General features: G+C 38.1%; 1 protein-coding gene and 3 gene segments (V, D, J or C); 1 reads left to right on the top strand and 3 right to left on the bottom strand.

The window, feature by feature from the left end:
* Positions 1-234: 234 nt before the first annotated feature.
* LOC125257478 lies at positions 235-976 on the bottom strand. The segment is given in 2 exon segments: positions 235-838; positions 928-976. Coding segments are annotated over 2 exon segments (408 nt in total).
* A 3,266-nt stretch (positions 977-4,242) lies between these two features.
* On the bottom strand, positions 4,243-5,040 carry LOC125258196. The segment is given in 2 exon segments: positions 4,243-4,715; positions 4,823-5,040. Coding segments are annotated over 2 exon segments (378 nt in total).
* A 1,990-nt stretch (positions 5,041-7,030) lies between these two features.
* On the bottom strand, positions 7,031-7,895 carry LOC125258197. The segment is given in 2 exon segments: positions 7,031-7,589; positions 7,678-7,895. Coding segments are annotated over 2 exon segments (375 nt in total).
* Positions 7,896-13,775: 5,880 nt separating this feature from the next.
* LOC125258599 (protein ANTAGONIST OF LIKE HETEROCHROMATIN PROTEIN 1-like) lies at positions 13,776-15,116 on the top strand. Its single transcript, XM_048175548.1, has 3 exons — positions 13,776-14,341; positions 14,499-14,547; positions 14,679-15,116. Exons 1-3 carry the CDS (start codon positions 13,776-13,778, stop codon positions 15,114-15,116), a joined length of 1,053 nt encoding a protein of 350 aa, XP_048031505.1.
* Positions 15,117-23,878: the final 8,762 nt, after the last annotated feature.

Raw genomic sequence — 23,878 nt, 5'->3', positions numbered from 1 at the left:
TTAAGTTGAAAGAACGTTTGAGGTACATTATACTAACCTTTAAATAACATTCTACTAACATTAGGAACTGGACATTTTATGTTCTTGGAATGTTACAAATCATCATTCCTACAATGTTGAATTTTAAATCAAAATTAAGTTGAAAGAACGTTTGAGGAACATTATACCTTATAAAAATGTTCCTGTAATGTCAAGAAAACTGGACATGTTTTATGTTCCCAGAACCAACGCCAAATATTTAGACAGTGTTCTTATTACAAAATGCTGTTAGCTGGGTAGAGACACTGATGGACTTTGTCTAGTTGTTTCTTTCAACTAATGCTTTAATTTCTGACCTCAATAGTCTATAAAAGAGCTTAATTTAGATGATTTTATTTCAGATGCATGTGTGATGTTGTTTCAGATCCTCCTTTGAGCAGCTGCAGTATCAGTTCAGTCACTGTGACTCTGACTGACGGAGGTTTTTGTACGACTCTTTATCACTGTGTGAACATACGATCACCCACACAATAAGCATCAGAACCTGTTCTGCAGTGGAAACTCTTACAGTAATAATGTCCAGCATCTTCAGTCTGGACTCCACTGATGGTCAGAGTGAAATCACTGTTAGATCCACTGCCACTGAATCTAGATGGAGTTCCTGTGTAGAGTTTTTTTACATATTGAATCAGAAGTTTAGGAGCTTCTCCAGGTTTCTGTAAGTACCAGAATAAATAATCATCCCCATTAGTCCATCTGCGCACATCTCTGCTGGTTTTACAGTTGATGTTCACAGTTTGTCCTGGTTGAGCTGCTGTCATTGAGGGACTCTGAGTGACGGTGATCTGTCCTCTACACTCTGAAACACACAACAAGAAGAAAATCAACTCAAAACTTTGACAATATACTTGAAGAAATGAATTGATATCAAACTTGTGCTCCACAAACCTTGAGCAAACGCTGTGAGAGTCCAGATGAAGATGATGATGAAGGTCATGTTGATGAAGATTGTTGTGTGTGTCAGTGATGAAGTGTTAAACTCACAGCAATATAAACACTCTCAGAGCACTGAAGCATCTGATCAATATGCAAATGAACTCATTCTGTATTTAAATGAGGCTCTAAATGAAGGTTCAGGAGGAGCTCGTTCATCTCATCCTGTCAATCACAACATCAAATATAAGTGTGAACTTTAAAAAGCATAAAATAGCATAAAATTTAGAACAATTCAAACCACATGTGAAAAAAACAGTGAAAATGAAATGTAGATGAAACTTATCATCTAAGCAAAATCACATGAGCAAAAGTGCTTTAGTGATCATCAGCTCGACTGTAATTCGGCTGCAGGTACGAGACCGCAGGTGATCACAGCTGTACTGATGACAGAAACCCTTCAACAGTTTTATTCATGTTATCTTGCACTACATCACTGCGCCACTAGAGGGCGGTGTGAACAGACAGACACACCACTGATGAACAGGAACGGACGAGGTGAATAATAATGAGTTAATGCAGTGATGAATTTATTCGATGGGGCTCCAGTGTGTATTTAAAGGTGCTAAAGAGGATGTTTTGTTTAAACATTTTTGCAATATTACTTGAAACTGTCTTTACTAACTGATAAAAGACTATTTATTAGGTGCACTGAAAGGAATAATATTAATATACATCATCTGTGCACGAGGTAGGGCCTTAAAAACATCAGCCAATCATTTACACGATCATCGCGTAAACGATTGGCCCTCTGGCTTGTCAATCACTGCCGTGACGTTCCTTGTAAGAGACGAGCGCGGCTGCGCGCTCCAGTAACTTTCCACACTCCACAGGCGCCGCATGCAATGTTTTTGTCAGGAGACAGGAGTAACAACTGCAGATTATGAGTTACCTGCGGTGAGTCCGACATAATGAATCCACTAACACGACACAGCGAATGCCGGTGGTAAACACTCGTGTTCCAATACTCGTGCACGAGTTTTGGGAGGCGTTCACTCGAAATGAGCTGTGAAGGAGGGGGGTTGTTCTTACGCATGCGCTCATTTCAAAAACTCAGTAACAGTCTTTGGTTTCTCAGTCGACGAAAAGATCCTCGTTAGCACCTTTAAACGGTTAAACACTATATATTATAACACTGTATGCAATTGCGCCACCCAAAGTGAGAAACAGGTACTGTAGTCCTGGCCGTAACAGGTTATATGGCCAATGTAAGACAAACACTTGGTCTTTAGACAGCTTTAATGCACATGTACATCCTCTAGCATAATAGGATTAACTTGTAGCTTGAATTGTTAATGGGATCTTTTACAGCTCAGAAACTTCAATCCAGAAACACTTTGAATCGTGTAGTAGACGGTACAGCAATGGCCATGCGTCTTTTCAAATAAAATCTGAGTCTTTAAGTATCTCTTTATGGAAGTATTATTCTATGTACTATATTAAAATAGACAGATAATATTGTCTCTTTCCTTCAGTTGAACGGCAATACATTAAGTCTGGCAACAACAAATATGTTTTCAATAGTATAAAATGAATATTAATAAAAAAAAATGAATGATCTGTGAGTATTTTGGAAATTACTTTTTTTTTTTTTTGTGCAAACTAATTATATTGGGCTTTATTAAACTTTATGAAACTATAATGAATTTAGGCCTATATGCATTTTTTATACTACAAGTCAATCTATTGAACCATTTACAGACTTTCATAAAGAGATCTGAAATGATTTGTTGTCCTGTGGCTCCCTCTGGTGGACAGCATTAGTATTATGACCTTCATCTCTGAATCCCATTCATAGAAATGACTGATTTTAAAAAAAAGTTTCTGAAACTCTGCATGTTTACTCAGAAAGTCTTGTTGTCCATGTGTATGAAGTTCTGTGAATTTTGGATTCAAACATTCAAACTGATGGAAACTGATAGAAAAATAAATTTCTTCTCCTGTGGTTCCCTCTAGTGGACAACATTAGTACAACATGTTGTAGTCCGTCGGCCATTTTGAGTTGCTAAAAACTTTTTTTTCAATCTCCTAAATCACTCAACCGATTCACACGAAATTTTGCACGTCATCTATAGACACTAATGACAAAAGTTATCAAAAGGATCTTAATTAGTCAAAGCGTTTAGAAGATAGTTCATTTAGCCATGGCTCAATACACTTATAAATCTATATCTTCTCAACAATCTGATGAATCCAAATTCTGTTGATCACTTGTTTGATGTCTTCAGGGTATCTAGATGATACACAGATAAATTTGGGGTCAAATAGACAAATGGTCTAGGATGAACCCTTCAGTGTTTGGATCTCTGATAATCTCACCTGTGCTCGATATTCTCAGTCGTCTGAAGCTCTAAAATGATGTTATTGACTTCAAATCTTCTCATCTGCTGCAGCCCTCATATTTGTGAATGAACTTATTCAGTGTTTCTAGCACAAATCACTGTGACTCTGACTGACGGAGGTTTTTGACTCTTTATCACTGAACCAGGATAGAGGTTGATGATCCCAACTCTGATAGACGTCAGGACTGCTTTTACAGGACATGGTGAATGTGTTTCCTAGATGAACAGATTTCACTGCAGGCGTCTGAGTCGCTTCACCAACTGATTTATTATTATTTATAATGTTTCCTGAGGTGCACTTATAATGTTAATATGATTTCTACATCAAATAATTGTCATAATTTGGAAATAAATGGCTATTTCCACTCTGATTTTAGCGCTGTGATTGTTTACATGTGAAACCTTCTCGAATACTATCACTACATTTTTACTATTACAGCTGTCTAAATGAACGAATGGTGAAAAGTGTTGATTATTGCCTTATATTTAGATCTGTTCATCACAGGCAAGGTTGCAGTGATGAGAAACTGAGCAGATGACAGACAGTCTGTTGATGGTGTGAATGCAGTGATCTCGTCATTACAACTAAATTTCTGCACTCCAGAAATGCTTTCACCATAACTAACAATGCAAACACGATGTAAATACAGTCAGAGATTGATTGTGTAGTGTAAGAGCGTCACTGATTATAACAGGAGTTTTGGGAAGTGTCCAGATAAACTCTTGCTGTGTGATCGACAGCTTCAGTTCCTCAGATCTTTACTGTATAACTAAGATTAGGAAGAAAAAATAATAAAAGTACATGATCAAAAATATCAATGACTTTAAAATACTGAATGAGTGGAAATGAGGATAAATAAACCATAAATGATCTAAAAATCATGATAACATCAAAAGAATTTCTAATTATCTGAAGAAAGACTGATGAAGCTCAACAAAGCTGATATTAAGATCATATTTGTGTTTCTGCACTGTTGAGTGTGTGTGAAAGTGTGTGAAAGTGTGTGAGCAGCTGCAGTATCAGTTCAGTCACTGTGACTCTGACTGACGGAGGTTTTTGTACGACTCTTTATCACTGTGTGAACACATAATTACTGTTGATGTAGTGATAACTCTGACAGTAATAATGTCCAGCATCTTCAGTCTGGACTCCACTGATGGTCAGAGTGAAATCACTGTTAGATCCACTGCCACTGAATCTAGATGGAGTTCCTGACTGGAGGGTGCTTGTTCTATAAATCAGGAGTTTAGGAGCTTCTCCAGGTTTCTGTAAGTACCAGGACACACAGGCTGGGCTGCAGTCTGTAGCAGCTCTACTGAGTTTACAGCTCATCTCAACAGTTTCTCCTGGTGTTGCAGTTTTCACCGCAGTCTGAGTCACTGTGATCTGAGCTCTACCGCCTGAAAAACAAACCATTTATCAGTCATTAAAATATATATTATTTTTTACATTTTAAGATTGTGTTAAAATTATATAATTTGACTTGTTCGAAATACATGCTGTTCACCTTGTAGAATAAAGCAGTATAAGAGCATCCAGATGATGATGAAGGTCATGTTGATGAAGATTGTTGTGTGTGTCAGTGATGAAGTGTTAAACTCACAGCACTATAAACACTCTCAGAGCACTGAAGCATCTGATCAATATGCAAATGAACTCATTCTGTATTTAAATGAGGCTCTAAATGAAGGTTCAGGAGGAGCTCGTTCATCTCATCCTGTCAATCACAACATCAAATATAAGTGTGAACTTTAAAAACTTAAATATTAAAAAATAATGATGTGCACTGATAAATCATTTTTAATAAATACTGCAACATTCCATAAAAACATTAATTGTCCATTTTGATTTCTCAGTGACTTTAAACACAGAGAGGTGAATGATGTATTTTCTCTTGTGTGGACGTCAACACACTCAAAGCTTTTATCAGTATTTTCCATGAGATTTCTTTGATTCCACATGGAAGTCTCTTTGTTTTGGTGTTGAGGAACTGGTTTGGTCCTTCTTAGGCTGATTTTTACCATCAATCACAACAGTCGCTGGTAAAATGTACGCTAATGTGACTGTAGGACGTTCGTTAAAATAAACTGAATCCATTTTTCTCTGACATCAGGATCCTTCGGCAGCTTATGCAAAGATGATGTTTTTCCACAGACAGGAACAGCACAACGTCTTTGTGACATCACAATCTTGTTATTATCAATCTTATCATAAACATCTCGGCCTACTTTAGATCCACTCGCTGCTCATCGAGTGAACACCAGTGGGCGGGGCCAATGATGCGACGATGTAAAAGTAGGCGTTGTCTTGCTCCAGAGGCAGTCGTATGCAAATGATTGTGCCCATGTGACGTCACACGCACCTCTGTTCCAAATGAATCTTTTTTACAACTTGATTATATAAATGATTTTTATTGACGACGAGGAAGTTTTAAGTTATGGAACTTGCAGGATGTAATAATGATACAAAGACCTCTTATATACCAAAAGACCAAGAATAATTTCTAATGTCATGACCCCTTTAAACAGCGAGTGTAAAATATCATATTCTTCTGTGATGTATCCACAATTAACCACTAGTGAAAACAGCTTCTGACGCTGTGCCAGATGTTACTGAGCTGAGACAAAATGTGGAGGTGATCCTGCAGAGAGTCGGTACATCAAGATGACTGCTTCTGATTTGAGCTCTGCAGTATTTTCACTGTTTTTGTTTGTCCTGTTTTGTCCTCCTTTACTGCAGAACAACCCATTATGTCTATATAAAATGACAGGAACCATCTTTGGAAAAAATTATTTGAAGTGTAATTTCATTGTTTAGTTTGTCTCACGTCTCATTTGATTACATGGAGAGGGCGGGGTTTATGATCTATACTGCATCCATCCATCGAGATGCTTTGGCTTCACTTTTCAGGACTTGTGCTGCACACTTGGGTGGAGTAATGTAGGGAATAGTGAAGGGTTCGAACAGAGAAGAGCTTCTTCTCAGAGTCTTGAAGGGATATTTAACCTAAAAATCTGTTATTCTCCCTCATATGCATGATCCAAACCTGTATGATTTTCATTTCTACTGCATAATTTTGAAAAATGTCTTAATTTTTGTTTGAATGCATGCATTGTGAATATGTGGTGCACATGGGACCAATGACCAACAGGGGCAGCAAAAACCATTAATCAGGAACAGAGAAGATAAAAGTGTGTAAATGTAAAACAAAGCCAAAGACTGAGCTCTAAATATTTTAGTGGTTAGAATTTGCTTTATGTGAATGAATGAGTGCAAATATGATTTTCATGATGACAGATGACTGGAAAAGTAATGGAAATTCATTGATCAAAAGATGAGGAGAACCTACTGAATACTACGAAGTATAAACCTGAAAGTAATCTTTGCAAACGATAGTATGTGACATTGTTGTTTTCACACGACCTCATCTGAAATCTGTTTAAATTAAGCCATAAAAAAAAGATTGTAGATTTAATTACTTCAAGATCATTTGATTAGATTGTTCACTTTCTCCATCTCTATCTGTTTTCCTGATGTGTGGTATAGGCTTTTTACTGAACATGAACAGATTATGTTCAGTCATTTTGTTCATTTTATTTATTTGAATAGAGTTAAATTCAATATTTCTTTTCCTATAGTCAAAATCTCTGAACACATTCACATACCCAATCTTTGTCATATGCTAAATGTGGCCAAAGATACATTATTAGAAACAGAAATTAGTCCATCAGGTCCATTTTGTCTGGTTTCAGATGTGTTTGGTCTGCTGACTTGACTTGATGAAAGTTTATGAGAGAGAAAACGTTTGTAGAAGAATGTTTAGATCTGTGTGTTTGAAAACCTTCTGCTGTTGAGTGTGTGTGAAAGTGTGTGAAAGTGTGTGAGCAGCTGCAGTATCAGTTCAGTCACTGTGACTCTGACTGACGGAGGTTTTTGTACGACTCTTTATCACTGTATGATCACTGGACCAGTGTGGAAACTCAGACAGTAATAATGTCCAGCATCTTCAGTCTGGACTCCACTGATGGTCAGAATGAAATCACTGTTAGATCCACTGCCACTGAATCTAGATGGAGTTCCTGACTGGAGGCTGTTTGTTCCATAAATCCAGAGTTTAGGAGCTTCTCCAGGTTTCTGTAAGTACCAGCTGAAAAAGTATGTTCCGGAATAACTGGCCACATCTGTGCTGGTTTTACAGTTGATCTCCACAGTTTGTCCTAGTTGAGCTGCTGTCATTGAGGGACTCTGAGTGACGGTGATCTGTCCTCTACACTCTGAAACACACAACAAGAAGAAAATCAACTCAAAACTTTGACAATATACTTGAAGAAATGAATTGATATCAACTTGTGCTCCACAAACCTTGAGCAAACGCTGTGAGAGTCCAGATGAAGATGATGATGAAGGTCATGTTGATGAAGATTGTTGTGTGTGTCAGTGATGAAGTGTTAAACTCACAGCACTATAAACACTCTCAGAGCACTGAAGCATCTGATCAATATGCAAATGAACTCATTCTGTATTTAAATGAGGCTCTAAATGAAGGTTCAGGAGGAGCTCGTTCATCTCATCCTGTCAATCACAACATCAAATATAAGTGTGAACTTTAAAACTTAGCTGAATATTAACAAATAATGATGTGCATTAAAAATCATTTTATAAATACTGCAATATTTCATAAAAAAACAAAACAAGAATAGTCAGTTTTGATTTCATGGTGACTTTAAACACAGAGAGGTGAATTATGTATTGTCTTTCTCTGCATCCGAGCCGCAGCCATGGATGGAAAGGCTTTTGTTGGACTGAAGATTGTTGTCAGCAGACGGTGGTCTGTAAGCGTTGTAAACTTTCACCCGTACAGATATTGGTAGAAATTCAGTACTTTCTTGTGTAATTTCTTGCTAACACTGATGCAAGGTTAGNCTGCTCAAAATGTGACGCATTCCATTTACGTCTGTGACCCCAACCACCTCAATTTCCTCCTCCAAGGGCTCAATCTCCTCAACCTGGATTTTCAAAATAAGTAAATAAACATTAAAGGTGATACAGAGGATGTTTTTGAACAACTGAGAAACCAAAGACTGTTAGTGAGTTTTTGAAATGAGCGCATGCGTAAGAACAACCCCCCTCCTTCACAGCTCATTTCGAGGAAACGCTTCCCTAAACTTGTGCACTAGTATTGGAACACGAGTGTTTGTTTACCACCGGCTTTCGCTGTGTCGTGTTAGTGGATTCATTATGTCGGACTCACCGCAGGTAACTCATAATCTGCAGTTGTTACTCCTGACAAAAACATTGCATGCGGCGCCTGTGGAGTGTGGAAAGTTACTGGAGCGCGCAGCCGCGCTCGTCTCTCACAAGGAACGTCATGGCAGTGATTGACAAGCCAGAGGGCCAATCGTTTACGCAATGATCGCGTAAACGATTGGCTGATGTTTTTAAGGCCCTACCTCGTGCACAGATGATGTATATTAATATTATTCCTTTCAGTGCACCTAATAAATAGTCTTTTATCAGTTAGTAAAGACAGTTTAAAGTAATATTGCAAAAATGTATGAAACAAAACATCCTCTATAGCACCTTTAACAGATTACTGTGTGTGTGGGAAATTATGAAAACAACATAAAACAGAAGGACAGATGGATGATCATAAGTACCTTGATAGATGTATAGTTTGAGGACTGGAGTACTGGATTACAGAGCCAAAATAACAGAAATCATGACAAATGTCCAAATAGTTATGGACCGAACTGTAGGTGTGTGCTCTCACTTCTGTAATGTCAACCTCATGAAAATGTTTTGGAAATGTGTATTTAATCTGTCCTTCAATGTGTTAAACTTAACACCGTTTCCTCTTTCTTTACAACTCCCAGTTCTGTCCAGCAGCGGTTTTGACTCGACTCCAGACCCGGTCTCCTCTGGGCTCTGACACAGGCCCTGTTTCCACCTGGAGTTAAGATGCATTTTCGTTGATCAGATCACAAGTGAACGAGGGAGACACATACACGTTTACACCTGGTGTTATAATCCATCTCTTTTGTCCTCTTTCAACCACTTCTGTCCCGATTTCTTCAAGGGGGTGGGTAAATGTATTGGTTTTTTTAGATCTTTCAATCTAATAGACAAAATAAGCTTGAGCAGTTTACATATGAACACGCCTAGAGATGACAGGAAAACATACAGAGAGCATCAGTGTTTGTTACTGCTCTGACAGCCGTGAGACCAGCTGAACGCAGTGAGTGTGTGTTAGAAATCAGGGATGGTGAGAGAACATTGTGCTTGGTACGTTTTTCATCTTCAAACCAAACTTGGGTCTTCAGCCAACAAAGTTTAAATCCAATCTAGCTAGCGTGCTTCCCATAATGTTTACACATTAGATCAGTAGGCGGAGAGTAGACGGTCTTTAGTGGCGGTTTGAACGCATTCGACCACATGAGCGTTTACACTATGAAAGCATCATTTTCAAATATCTCTGGAAGTGGTCGAAAGTGGACAAGCTCAAACTAGACCCCATTTACACCTGTATTTAGTGTTGTCCACTTATGATCAGCCAAAACGCATCTTAACACCAGGTAGAAACAGGCCCACAGTCTGCTTCTGGCAAGGTAATGCTTTCACCCAAAAATTCAAGTAACTATAGCATTACCTATAGTGTGGAGTTTGAATGCTTTTGTTATCAATGTATATATAAGCATTTGACTGATTCTTGATTCACCACCAGGTCTCCAGATCATCCTACAGCTGCGCTGGAAGAATGTAATGGCTATTGTGAACACTTATATTCCTTTTCTGGCCTGCTTTCTGCCATCTTACTCTCCCTGTAGGAAGTTGAATGAGTTTCTTTGAAGACAGAACATTCAAGGAAAACTTACCTACTCTCTCCCTGGATATAATATATAATTAAATGTTTTGTTGAATGCAATTGGTTGCCTTGTATATTTTTCACTGTTGACCAGACTTCTTTCTTGACTTAAACTGAGCAGCTTCATTCATTGATATTAACTTGTTGTGCATGTTTATGTGAATGTATCTTAACATAACGCAACATTAGGATGTTAGTAATATTTATGACCATAGAAGCATGAGAAAATATATATACAGTACATGCTGTAAATGTATACCTTATGGGAGCAGCCCCCTTAAACACTCACAAAAAATTAATTCAATTCAAAGGACTTTATTTGCATGAAAAAAATTATATATAAATCCATTTGAATTGAATTACTTTTTAATTCATATATATATATATATATATATATATATATATATATATATATATATATATGAAACATACTACATACATACACATATTTTTGTATGTATTTGTGTGTGTGCTGATGAATGGTATATCCTATGTTTAGGGAAGGCTATGATGAAGGGTTACATTAGCCATACTGAAATGAATGCAGTTAACAGAAATTCTAACGTTATGGATCGTATTTAGGAACATTGTTAATTCACTCAGTAACCATCTCTCCAGTTACCTATACATTTTCACATACTACACTGTTAACGATAATGCCATCTCTCTTTCACTCTCCAGATATAATATACTACTGTAAGTGTAGTCAATGTAGTAATCAATTTTATTCAATATTTAATAAGTATTATGGGTTAATATTTACTGAAAAAATTGCTGCAAATACAGTAGTTGCTGTGAATGTATTTTACGTTATGGGAGCAGCCCCTCGCTCCAAAATTAAACACAGAAACTGATTAATGCTGTTTCCGCCACTCCCCAGGAAAAAACACAACACCACACCTACTTTTACCTTTAATCTCTAACAAACATATTTAACTAAAAAATAATAATAATAGTACTTGTGTTTAACACTTTTTCACTAAATGACTATTTTAACTTTTTTAACACAATTTTAAAAATTTAAAAACCAACTAAGTTGTAATATTTACAACTCCATAAATAAACATAATTAGCAACTTTTTCTTTCCTGAGTTCCCAGAATGCTTCAACTTTTTGTCACATTTGCCATACTTTGGACGTGCTGATGCTTCCGGCTCTTTTTCCTCACTCTCTTCAACAACCTGTTCTGTTGTCCTGCAATCAGTCAACTTGCCCTTGCCATTATCTTCAATGTTCACAGTCTCCTTTTCATTCACAACATCCAGTGAATTGACCTGTTCACCACAGTCATTCCTAAAAAAGTCCTCCAACATGAGATCTTCTGCTGACGTGCTGCAATTTGCAGTAGGAACTGAATCTTTTGCCTGATCCATTTCTTTAGTGGGTTTGGCACATGCAGGCAAAATTGTATCTGCTGTAACACGGTTTCCTCTGACTGTCAATTGAATTCCCTCTTGCACAAGCAGCTTTGACACCAAACTATCTGTCTCAAAGAATCTTTCAGAAACTAAATTTAACAGCTGCTGCAGAACAAATTCATCAATGACAAAATCACTCATTTTGCCAGTTGCATCTTCAACAGAAACTTTTGAACGCAAAAGTGCAAAAACTGAAGCAGTTCTGCAATACGCCCCACACTGTTGGCATCTTGTGATGGGTGTTGTCAGGTTCACATTTTCCACTACATGTTGTTTTGGACACAAGTAGTCCACATTTACCTCTGCTGTCACAACCTGCCCTTCAAAAACTGTGTAGTTGTCAAAAACTCGAAATACCTCAATCTCAAGATCTCCTAACATCATTAATTTTGACTGAGCTGTTGTGGATATGCACATTTCTCCACCAAACTGCTGCATGGACACATTTGTCAAGTTGTACCACTTGGCTTTTGAGAGAATTTCACCTCCCCATACACATAAGGAGATGCTGTGTGTTTTATCTGCAACATTATAGGTTCTTTTCTTCATTCTCTGATGGGATCGTGTGAAACTCTCCCGATCTTCAGTAATTTGAAGAATTTTCACCGTCACTTTGATCTAAAAAAAAAAAAAAAAACAAACCTGCTTAATTCCATATAACAACAAAGACACATACACATCAAATTACTAACGTTTAAGGCCAAGCTAATATAAACTACCATAACTCTTTTTGTAAAAAAAATATAGAACATAATTTATAACATACATAATTATAGAATTAATTTGTTACTATTTGTAATCAACGTCATTATCAATTTTTTTTTCTTTTTTCCCAACACAACTTATAAATTCACTCAGTCAATATGAACTTAGACAAAATACTATATTGCTTAATATATTATTATCTATTCAGTCATTTCTTTACTTATACAATCAATGTCAACATTAGATATAAAATGTTTTATCAACGCATATAAAGTAATCAATCCATACTTTGCAAACACTCAAATAAATACAATATTACAAAATTTAAGTCCCCATGTAATCAATTATTTTATACCTTAAAACTCATCTTTGCTTACCTAAATGACATTTAAATAAAAAATCAAGTAAAAAAAATGTCCATGACTTAAAATACCTTGAATGTTACACTACACCCTTGCCTCATTTAAAGGGGTACTTCACCCCTGGAAAGATGAATGTGTATTTAAAATTGGTCATTTATGTAGTAGAAATGTGAAATTATTTTTGAATTTGGAGCTTTCTAGACTGAGAAAAGGCAGAAAATGTATTTTTCACTAATGTGGATGAAAGACAACAACTCCCAGAATGCACTTGTTTTGCTGCCCTTGCGAGGCCACGCCCAAACCACGCCTATCGGTTACCAGGAAATTACCAGGAAAATTCAAACAACTAGGCTTGCTTTGTTATATATTAATTCTATAAATCGTGAGTTAGTTCATATATTTACAGCGAAATTGTGCTAAATTGACACACGGCCTAAGGCTGAAACAAATTCCTGCAAAATCATTTACAAGTAAACAGTGCCGTTGATATTCCGTATCATAGCAACAAAGCGTCTCAACGGAAAAAAACGCTGCGCTGCAGAAGCGCTCTCAAGCGCTCACAGACGGGCGTTTTAAGCAGAGCGCCTAGCGTTTTCAGCTGGCTAAAAACGCTCTGGTGGACACACGGCCTAAGCGTATTCGCATAGAGGTAAGACTCGCTGATACTAGCCTCTATTTCTGATAACACAGGAGCCTATATGTAGTGTTGTAGGTAGCAGTGAAACTGCAAACTTAGCAAAGTAACGTTAGATAGACAATTACATATAAGTTGCATATAAGGCTACGTTCACACTGCAGGGCTTAATGCTCAATTCCGATTTTTTGAAAAAATTCGATTTTTTTGCAAGGCCGTTCACATTTTCAATTCAATGCGACCTTTAGTGATCTCCTGTGTGAACGTGAAATGACCCAGAAATGACCCGCATGCGCAGAAGAGTACGCGACGTCACTCGTTGTTTGCGGAAGTAGCTAACGTTAAACATGGATGTCAACAACAGTGTAGTCAACAGCGGAGCTCTTGTTGCAATATTTTCCCAACGGAGCCAGCACAATTACAATCTTCTCGTTCTAAGAAGAAAATTAAAAAGAAGGAGGAGAGCAAGGTTTTTGGCCATGGCGTTTTGTGGAGCAGTGTTAGCAACGTCGGTACAGAGAAACGTGTGGGTGCGGAGTCGCAGCCAGGAGTGGTGGGATACTGATGTGAGTGGCTTCACTAATACAGAATTCATCAGTAACTTTCGAATGACCAGATCCACATTCGATTATGTTTGTGAGCGCCTTCGATTAACTCTGTCACGGGAAGAGACATGTCTGCGGCGGCCCATAACAGTGCAGAAACGCGTTGCAGTTGGAGTGTATTGGCTAGCAACAGGTGCGTGCTATCGTACGATAGCTAACTTGTTCGGCATAGCCAAGTCTACAGTCTGCTCCATTGTACACGAGTTCTGCCAAGCAGTTCGCCGTGTCCTCATGCCCCATTACATAAAACTGCCCAAAGGGGATGACCTGCAAGAGGTCATTGAAGGCTTCCAGCAGAGATGGGGTTTCCCGCAGTGTGGAGGAGCAATTGATGGGAGTCATATCCCCATCATTGCTCCAGAGGATAACCACGCAGAGTATTTCAACCGCAAAGGGTGGCACTCAGTTCTGCTCCAGGGTGTCGTGGATCATCGGTTTTGGTAAGAAATATAGATATTGTTTTATAATAGTTTAAAAGTACTGTACTTGCCTCACTTTCTTTTGGTAGAACCATACATCTGCAAGAATATTATCCTTGAAAATACTGTACATAGGACACTGTACACTGTTCAGTAATTTAACACTGTCTTCCAACAGCTTCACCAACATCTATGCTGGATGGCCAGGGAGTGTTCATGATGCGAGGGTACTCCGGAATTCCCATGTGTACTCACTCGCAGAGAGAGGGGAGCTTTTTCCACCTGTGAATAATCTAGTAATATAATGTATACAATGTCTTTAATTATTTTGCCTTTATATGTGCTTTTAAATCTTAAGGACACTGAGGAGATAATGGGCGTTCAAGTGCCAATCATGCTGCTCGGTGACCCGGCTTATCCCCTTCGAAGCTGGCTGTTAAAAGGATACTGTGACACAGGGACCCTGACAGCTGAGCAGAAGTACTTCAATGAGCGCCACAGCAGAGCCAGGATGACTGTGGAGTGCGCTTTCGGCCGACTGAAGGGCCGGTGGAGGTGCCTTGCTAAACGGCTGGATGTGGACGTTTCCCTCGTCCCCACCATAATCAGTGCATGTTGCACACTCCACAACGTGTGTGAAATGCACGGGGAGAATTATGAAGAGGCTGGTGGAACTGTTCCTCATGTTCCTCATGTTCCTCATGTTGAGAGATGGGCTGAAGGAGGGGGATTTGTAGATGTGCAGCCATCAAGAGTCAGAGAAGCACTGACTCAGCTTTTTTTTAGCCAACGTTGAGCCACAAACTGGGCTGTCACAATAATTACAATATCGTTCGACATTTTGTACTTTTTGACCTCAATGTTTATCTGTACATATATTTGTTAGTTAGTTTATGTGTCATTACAAGGTCTTCAATATTTTAATAGCTCAATATATTGAAATGTTTTAAAAATCTTGCATCATTTGTTTGATGATGTTACTTGACTTGTGTGTAAAATAAATTAAAGTTGAACTTCATGCTTTTAAAAGCCATTCTATGAGATGTTTCATGTGTAGTTTTTAAGTGAGTTGCTTTGCATTTAGTGTTAGATGTATAAAAAAATGAATTAAATGAAAATAAATTTTATTTAGGCCTACTCTAGGATTGCATGGGATGCTGGAGCCTATTTCAATTCACAATTGACACAAATAAAATGAAATAACCTCAGGAAATGTATGACTTTATTTAAACATTTAAGTCAAATTATCCAACAAATCACAGTTCAGGAAAATGATTTCACAGGACAATCACATAGGTTTAAAAGAAAAAAAATAACATTTCTTTTTGCATTTTACTGTAATATGTACCTGTTATCTTGACAGGCCTAACCACAAATTAGTTACTATAGCTGCAATAAGTTTTTAAAGAACATTTTCAATACTGCTATTGCGGTTTCCTTTTTATTAAGAGAAAACAGTGTGGCTATAATAGTGCAAACAAATACAATGCAACTTCAATTTTCCATCAACAAAATAACCTTGCATATCAATAACCTTCACACTTCAACCTGAACATTGTGCAAAACTGCATCATTAACTGGCATTAATGTTTTAGAACCATTCATAAAATTGTAAAGTGGGTTTCATCATCTTTAGACTGGAAAGGTGGCTGATGATCCTCGTTGTCTAAAGCCTGTTTACCCTGAGTATTTGCCGGTGCCTGGAAAAATGGCGGATGTGGATGAGTATTATTGAAGGGCAGTGGTTGATTTAAATCTTGAAAACAGGGCAGGATCTGGGTGGGAGATGAAGAGGAAGCCACAGGAAACCATGTGGAATGATGAGTAGGAGGACGAATTGAGTTGTAAATCTGAGAGGGCTGAATTGGTGCTTGGTAGAAAGGTGGCTGTGGAGGCTGGATTGATCTCTCCATAAACTGAGATATCATGACGAACATTTTACGATCATGCTCTTGCTGAGCTGCTTGCATCTTCAACAAAACATCTGTGTCGTCATCTTTAAGGGCACTGGTAATCTTGTCAGCAAACACCTCCAGCGTTGCCTCCATCTTTGATTTTCTTTTTCTGCTCTTGGCAGTAGTAGCTGTAAAAAAAAAAAAAAAAAAAATCAGATCAAAATAAGGATTACCATGTTTATTTTTTTATTAGTATAACAGTAAAAATACCAAGCATTCCAGTTTATATCTAGTAATAATTATGATTATTTATGGCCATTTATAAACAATACTAAGCTGTTCAGGAGTGGAAGCCAGTTCAACGTTTAATTCAAACAAATTAATTTCATATCACATGTTTTAGGTCGAAGGTTGCCAAGACTTCTATCAACCTCTTAACTTCCGCTTTAACTGAGTGCATTTTCTTGGGCTTTACCCAAATCTAAAAGCTTACAGCCTACAGAACAGACTAACACCTCATTTGAAAGCTATAAAACTGATCCAGTTGCCATCACTTTTTGACTTTTTTTATGATCATTCATCTGTCAATTTTTTGTTGCACTTTCATCATATTTTTTTATTTCTTTTTGTCACGTTATCACTTTTTTGTCATGTTTTTGTCACTTTTTTGTTGCATTTTCGTAACATTTTCGTTGTTTTTTTTCCAAGAAGCTTTTAGATTTGGGTAATGACAAACTGTAGAAAATGTATTCGGTTCAGGTGGGGGTTAAGAGGTTAATTCAGTTGGAAAACGATCAAAATACAGCCAAGTACATACAAGCAGTGGGTGTGGAAGATGCATGGCTGTTCACAGATGTATCTTCACTTGCTGCAGAACTTTCATCGGAGGTAGAGGCAGAAGGCGAAAGAGCTACAAGGGTCCCATCACCTGTGTATGCATTTAACAAACTGTCACACAACGTATTTCAATTTTATAAAGTTAAGTCACAGTAGCTATAGGCCATGTGCAAATAACCCACCTGTATCACCGCAAGAGCGACTAGCTAGGCTGGCCGCGACAGCTGCGGGACCTGGGCTCTCCTCCTCGGGCTCCTCTTGGCCAAAGCAGCTGTCCAACAGTTCTAGTGGCTGAACGCTGGGCTTATCCCCCAAAATGCAGTCCAGCTCTTCGTAAAATGGACAGGTGATACGTTGACGGCCACTTCGTTTGTTCCAATCTTTAACCTCCTTGTATTTGGCTCGGAGGCTTTTTATTTTTCGCTGGCATTGGAGCCAGGATCTTCGGTAACCACGCTCGGCCATTTCGCTAGAAATGGTTTCGAAAACCGCCCGGTTCCGATAACAGCCCTCAAGTTTGGCCTGAGTAGAGCTGTCACCCCAAATATTTATTAAATCTGCAGATGACTGCAGAGACCGATAAATTTGCGAGATGAACCACTGATGTAGTGCAGACAAAATAATGTTAATTACTGTAAGCTTAAAAACATAATTGACACCCACTTTTGATAAAATCTTTGATCTATGTCCGTGAGTAACCTCAAACGCGCATATGTTATGGGCGTGGCGAAAAAATGCAGAACTACCTGTTATTACTGGCTGTAGTTTTAAGCCTCTGGCCAAAAAAGCCTCCGATGACGCAAAATGACGATTTTTGCGTCATCTGAGGCTTTTTTACAGAATAAAAATGCATAAATCTCTCATCTCGGGCTGATATGAAGGGGGAAAGCACAGTAATAAGAAAATACTAGTGGTATTCTACTAATACAAAGCTTAATGCTAAATCCTGAAGTAACCCTTTAATATACATGGTTCAATTAATATGTAAATTAGCCCCACTTCACAACTTATTTAGTGATACTTGATTTCAAAACACTGCTTCAGGAAACATCAGATCATAAATGAATTACTGTATAAAATCATGATTCAGATCATGTGTCAAACTGCCAAACTAATGAAATCACATGACTTTGGCACTCCGAACACCAGATTTGATTAATTTATGATTACACACTGATTAATTTATGCTTATATGCTTCATGAAGCATTATTCTGAAATCAACCATCACTAAATAAGTCATTATTTAGTTTTTTTGGTGCACCAAAAATATTCTCATTAATATTGAACCACTGTACTCACATGAACTGATTTAAATATGTTTTTAGTACCTATATGGATCTTGATAGAAAAAATTTCATTGCTCCCTATGAAAAACTCACAAAGCCATCGGATTTCAACTAAAATATCTTTATTTTTGATCTAAAAATTAATGAACGTCTTACAGGTGTAAAACAGCATAAAGGTGAAATAATTTTTGGGTAAACTAACCCTTTGATAAAAACCTTCTAAAGCAAAACAATGATTTTGTATAAGAAAAATATTAATATTTACACATTGCAAATTACAATTCTACCTTTGGCCCAAACAAATATATGCAGTTTACATACACCTAAACCAGTGGCGTGCAGTGGTGTTCTGAAATGAGGAGGCACATTTTTTTTTTCTTATGAATCAATGTAAATTCATGTGCATTACTCTTAAAGTTGACACATCTTCCTTGTTAAATGAACATTACATTACAGTACATCAAAAAAGAAAAAAATAAACCAAATACAATTCTATTTTGTAAATTTACATTAAAAATGTTATACTCTATTTATCAAAACCAAGTCAATCTCATCAGGTTAGTGTTTTAAGCATTTCATTCCACTACATTCATTCCAAAATAATAACTAAAGGCAATAATAATTTAAACAATATATTTTATTAGTGTATTGCAGTTTTTCTTTTATTTTGGATTATCAGTCATGCTCCGTAAACACCGTCTTTCACAGACACTAATTTTATTTTTAATTTCACCAAGCTGATTGCACTAAAAACCCCGCAGTCATGTTTTAAGTCCTTTTCAAGTTTGATTGCACTAAAAACCCTTAGACTAGTCTTAAAAGTTAAGACACTAATGTTTTTCTTGAAGAGTGGTCCTAATTTTTTAAAGTCTGTTCATAAAAAGTAGACTGGTGTAATTTGAATTGAAAAATAACATTGATTACCCCTTGTTAACTGCAGTTGGTCAAACTAGTTCTTAAGACACAGTCTTAATATAGTGACTAAGTTTATGCAACTGGCCCCTGTTTACTTACTTTTCAATTAGTCTTCCGATTGACGCCATCATTTGTTCAGTTAAACTGACGCGTGGAACGCGCACGTCAACGAGAGGCGGGATTTATCGCACAAACCAATCATATCCAATCATAACCAATTACATCCAATCATAGCGCGATGGAGACATTGCCTCCTCTCACGAGACTTTCCCCCATTCATTCTCAATTACCCCCCACAAAACCCACCGCACGCCGGGGGTCTGATGATTTTCTATGGATTCCTATGAGAGCAAAAGGGAGGCACGACTCCATAGACTGTAAAGCATGACTCCTCTGTGTAACTTCACCTGCGGGTGTCGCTGTTGGACAGTGTTCCTTAAGAAATACGCGTGACTTGTGCTCTTTTTAATTTCATAATTTGTAATATTTGTGTTGTTTTATATGTAATATGGATTATTTTCTCATCCTATTTTTTTGAGGAGGCTCTGCCTCCCTTGCCTACTCGGAGGAAACGCCCCTGACCTAAACCATAACTTACACTTGACACACTTCACTACTTATGGTGTCATAAATTTTGCTTTACACATAAGTAGACTGCTTATGTTAATTTCATACAGAAGCTACAATTTTAAACATCCATATTCATTTACACATCCTAGACACATATATCTTACCCATGCCCTGACAATACTTCTGATTATATTAACAATATTAACCAATTGTAATAAAACTGGTCTCAGTAGATTCCTTCGGTCATGCTGAGAACATAGATATCAAATTTGCCATAGTGGGCTAAACTTCCTGTACGCCATATTATTTTTCTATAAAAACCTACTTTTTAGAACTCCTCCTAGACCGTTTCTCCAATTTTACTCCAAAATTGAACCATATCATCTTCAGCCCATGCCGACAAAAAGTTATTGACTTCAAGTCGATACAACAAACAATTTTCGTATACCGGAGCAACAAATTTGAGGCATGATGCAAAACCCAGTCTTGAAGCTGTATCTCTGCAATGCTTTGACATATTGACACCAAACTTTGCAAGTGTCATTGTCACCTCACTCTGACCATACCACATTAATTTGGTCACAGCGCCACCAATTGTTTATGTTCACACACATCTGGAGAGGTATACTGTCTAGTGTAGTCATGTTTACCCAGACACACAGGCAGCTGTTCAGGAGCAGAAAACTGAGCAGCAAGTTGTTCACGGAGACGGTTCCCAGACAGGTCCCTCTCATCCACTGCTGCATTATCCGTATGCATTATACATATCTCGTTGTCGTCTTCTCCGTGGCTTTCCCCTTCCTCTTTCATCATATCACCTGCTGTCACACAAACGTTGTGGAGGATGCAGCAGGCACCAATCACCTTTGGGCCGAACAGAGGCCTTATCTCCAGGGGCCTTAAGAAAATGGCACACTCGATGATGTTCCTTGCCCTTGAATGATGCTTCAACTTGACCTGTTTTTCAAAAATCATGTAGAAAAATGTGTGGTATATTTCAAAGTCATGAAAGTAACCATTTTCTGTCATCTGTGTGTGTGTTCTTACCTACGACAGGCTGGCGGTATGGTGTCATGATTGCAACAGGATGCTGCAGGCATGGGTATCCACCATCTCCTAACAGGAAGTATCCAGCTGGTGGATACAGAGCCTGCTGGTACATCGGTGATCTACGCAGGACAAGGGCATCATGAGCAGAGCCTGGATTGCCAATGTACACATCTATAAATGTGCCCTTGGCATCACAGGTGCCCTGCAGTATTATAGAAGGAAACAGTTTCCTATTAATGTAACATTTTTTTGTAGCTCTGCAGGAGGAAGAATTCTGATGTGGCACCCATCGATGGCACCAGCTGCATGCCGGAATGCCTCATGACCAGCAAGGTCAGCAAAGCCAGCCCCCACCTGCTCCATCTCCTCTGGTTTAGGGAAATGAATAAGTTTGTGGAGGATGGTCATCATCTCCTCCACAATGTTGTGAACAGTGATACAAACCGTCGCAAGTGGCATGCTGAAAGTGTCTGAAGTGACCTGTAGGACGCTCCACAGTCAAGCCAATATACCATAACCAGCACTTTGATTTCATGGCTCCATCCATGGGCTTTCTGATGGGGCAGCATCTGGACCAGCATGTTGATGTTGTTTCTGGAGAGCCTGAAATCATCTCCAGAAAAAAACTTGACCAGGATGGGTACCTGGTCATTGATCTGGGTATAACTTGTTATTGGATGTTCTTCCTGTTAAAAAAAACAAAACTATTTTTTAGAGTGTGTTAACACTGTTGTTTTAGTATGTATTTATTATATATGTATTGCTTATTTCATTGTCTTTACTGTCAAACCATAATATCACCATAGGCCAGTAGGTTCGATTATGGAGATGTAATAAAGACAACACCGGTTACAGAATAAAGCAAATCTTTGTATTCAAATTAACTATTAAAGAAATTGATGATTTTTTAAAGGGAAAAAATAAATAAAAATGTTAAATCAACAATTTGTCACAATTTTTGTTCAATAACAACACAGATTTTTCAATTAAATTCAATTGACAGTAAGTGAACAATTTCACCTGACTCTTTGTTTGTTCGTTAAATTATTCTGTTGGGTGCACCCTCTAGGCTATATAATTTTCCTAGAATACTACATTAATATCAATTTTCAAATAAACATTTACAAAGTTCACAGTTGTTAACTTGAGCAGTTCACTCAATCACATTCCAAAAAAATAAATCCTTGGAATTGAACACAAAGCAAAAATAACAGTTCAGAAGAAAACAGTTCAATAAATCAGATCAAAAAAGTTTTAGTTCGAAAAATTCAATTCAGAAAGAATTTATCTGTGCAAGTCAATCCAAACAAAAAATAGTTTGTCGTGGTAATCTTTTGTAAGGAACTCAGTACGTGTGTGTCTGAGTCCGGGACTCTTGTGTTGAAGTGTATTCTTGTCTTGTCATGTCCATCTTCACCTTGTGCTTGCCCTCACTCCCTTGTTGGTTACTATGGCCACCCTTGTTAGTTGCCTTGATGATTTTCCCCTCCCCCTTGTTACCTCATTAGTCTTTCTCTGTATAAATAGGTCCCGGTTTTAGTCAGAGTTTGTTGGTTATTGTTTGAGTTTCTCAATGCCATGCCATGTTTGACCTGGAGTTAATGTTATTTTAATGGTACAATCTGTGATATTTTTTTCCGCTAGAGGTCGCTAGAAGCCTATTCAAAACAAAGGCGTAGTTTGATGACACCAAGTTTTAGAGCGGAAACTTGGGACATGTGGTCTCCATCTCAACGGACGGTGCAAAATAGGGATTGGACTCAGGAAGAACTCATGTTCATGGATGCGATTATTAACGTTACTGTAGTATGAAGCAGAGCAGGACCGAGTGTTGCGGGAGCTGAATGAGGCCGCTGGAGCGATTGATCAACACACGTCCCACGAGCAGCGGGACTTTTATTATGACACCGGCGCCGCTTCCGCTTTTCCGGTCATGAGTATGAGGTTTACGGGAGCTGTCCTTGTCGACAGAACCAGCGGCAGATGGTAAACAGTAATTATGTTCCATAAATAAGTAACACAATCCACCATAAAACGCGCAAGAAGTAAATAAGGAACTGCTTGAAGCAAGCTAGTGGTTTGCTGGACGCTAGACACTACTTCCGCATTTGTCCACGACACTGTTGTCATGTGGTTTCTACGTCAGTAAAGGCGGTAACAAAGGGTAACTGAAGTCATTGACAGGCGACTGCACTGCCCCGTGTCACTGTTTAGAATGGGAATTTTCTCATGATTTACAAGTAGTTGAAAACATTAGAAATATTGTTAGTAATCAGCTAGACAAAATATATAACACTAGCCTAGTGGTTTTTGAATATTTTACTGTGAATATCTTACAGATTGTACCTTTAAGCAAATTGGTTACATAAAACTATGTAAACATACAGTCTTTGCTTAACGTGTGTTATGTGCATGTTGTGCAAAGTAGAAACGTTAGTACACAAGTAAAAAACAAACAAACAAACAGGTAGTCTATTTTTATCAAGAGTCACAGCCCTCCATCTGCCACTTGAACAAGACTTGCGAAATTTCCAAATACACGTGGGCCTTTCTTCTCATGGACAGTTTGCTCAGCTTCTTCCCCACCATCTTGCCAAAGCACATATATTTGTCCTAAAGTTCCTTGTCCTCGTCGTACTTCTGCAATCTCGCCATTATGGCTTCTTGGACTGGAGTTAACTGCTCTGTTTTCCTCTTCTTCGAGCAAAGATGCGACGGCACAGATGTGCATGCCGATGAAGACATGCATAGTGAAGAGTGTGATGAGGAAGATGATGGTGAGGACAGAAGGGCAACTGGTTCAACAGGGTCAACGGGGTCTGGGTTGATGCATTCCAGGTTGATCGACGACAAAGATCCAGGTTCACTGGAGCACTCCATCTGAAACAATGTAACAATAAAAAGTCCCTATCCTTTGCGATATTTTTACAGATCTCCCTCCATGAATTTGCCACCCTAAACACGTCTTTGTACTCTTTCAAACATGAATTGTACAAATGTGGGT

The sequence above is a fragment of the Megalobrama amblycephala genome, linkage group LG22 (genome assembly GCF_018812025.1).
Source record: "Megalobrama amblycephala isolate DHTTF-2021 linkage group LG22, ASM1881202v1, whole genome shotgun sequence".
Taxonomy (NCBI): domain Eukaryota; kingdom Metazoa; phylum Chordata; class Actinopteri; order Cypriniformes; family Xenocyprididae; genus Megalobrama; species Megalobrama amblycephala.
Note: the sequence above shows the minus strand (reverse complement) of the source record. Positions and strands in the feature narration are given on the sequence as shown.

Bases quoted from the DNA above. Each gene is read 5' to 3' on its own strand.
- LOC125258599 (XM_048175548.1), top strand. From the start codon at position 13,776: ATGGCGTTTTGTGGAGCAGTGTTAGCAACGTCGGTACAGAGAAACGTG. The intron at 14,342-14,498 runs GTAAGAAATATA...GTCTTCCAACAG, and splicing joins GTCGTGGATCATCGGTTTTG to CTTCACCAACATCTATGCTG. The intron at 14,548-14,678 runs GTACTCCGGAAT...TTAAATCTTAAG, and splicing joins GGAGTGTTCATGATGCGAGG to GACACTGAGGAGATAATGGG.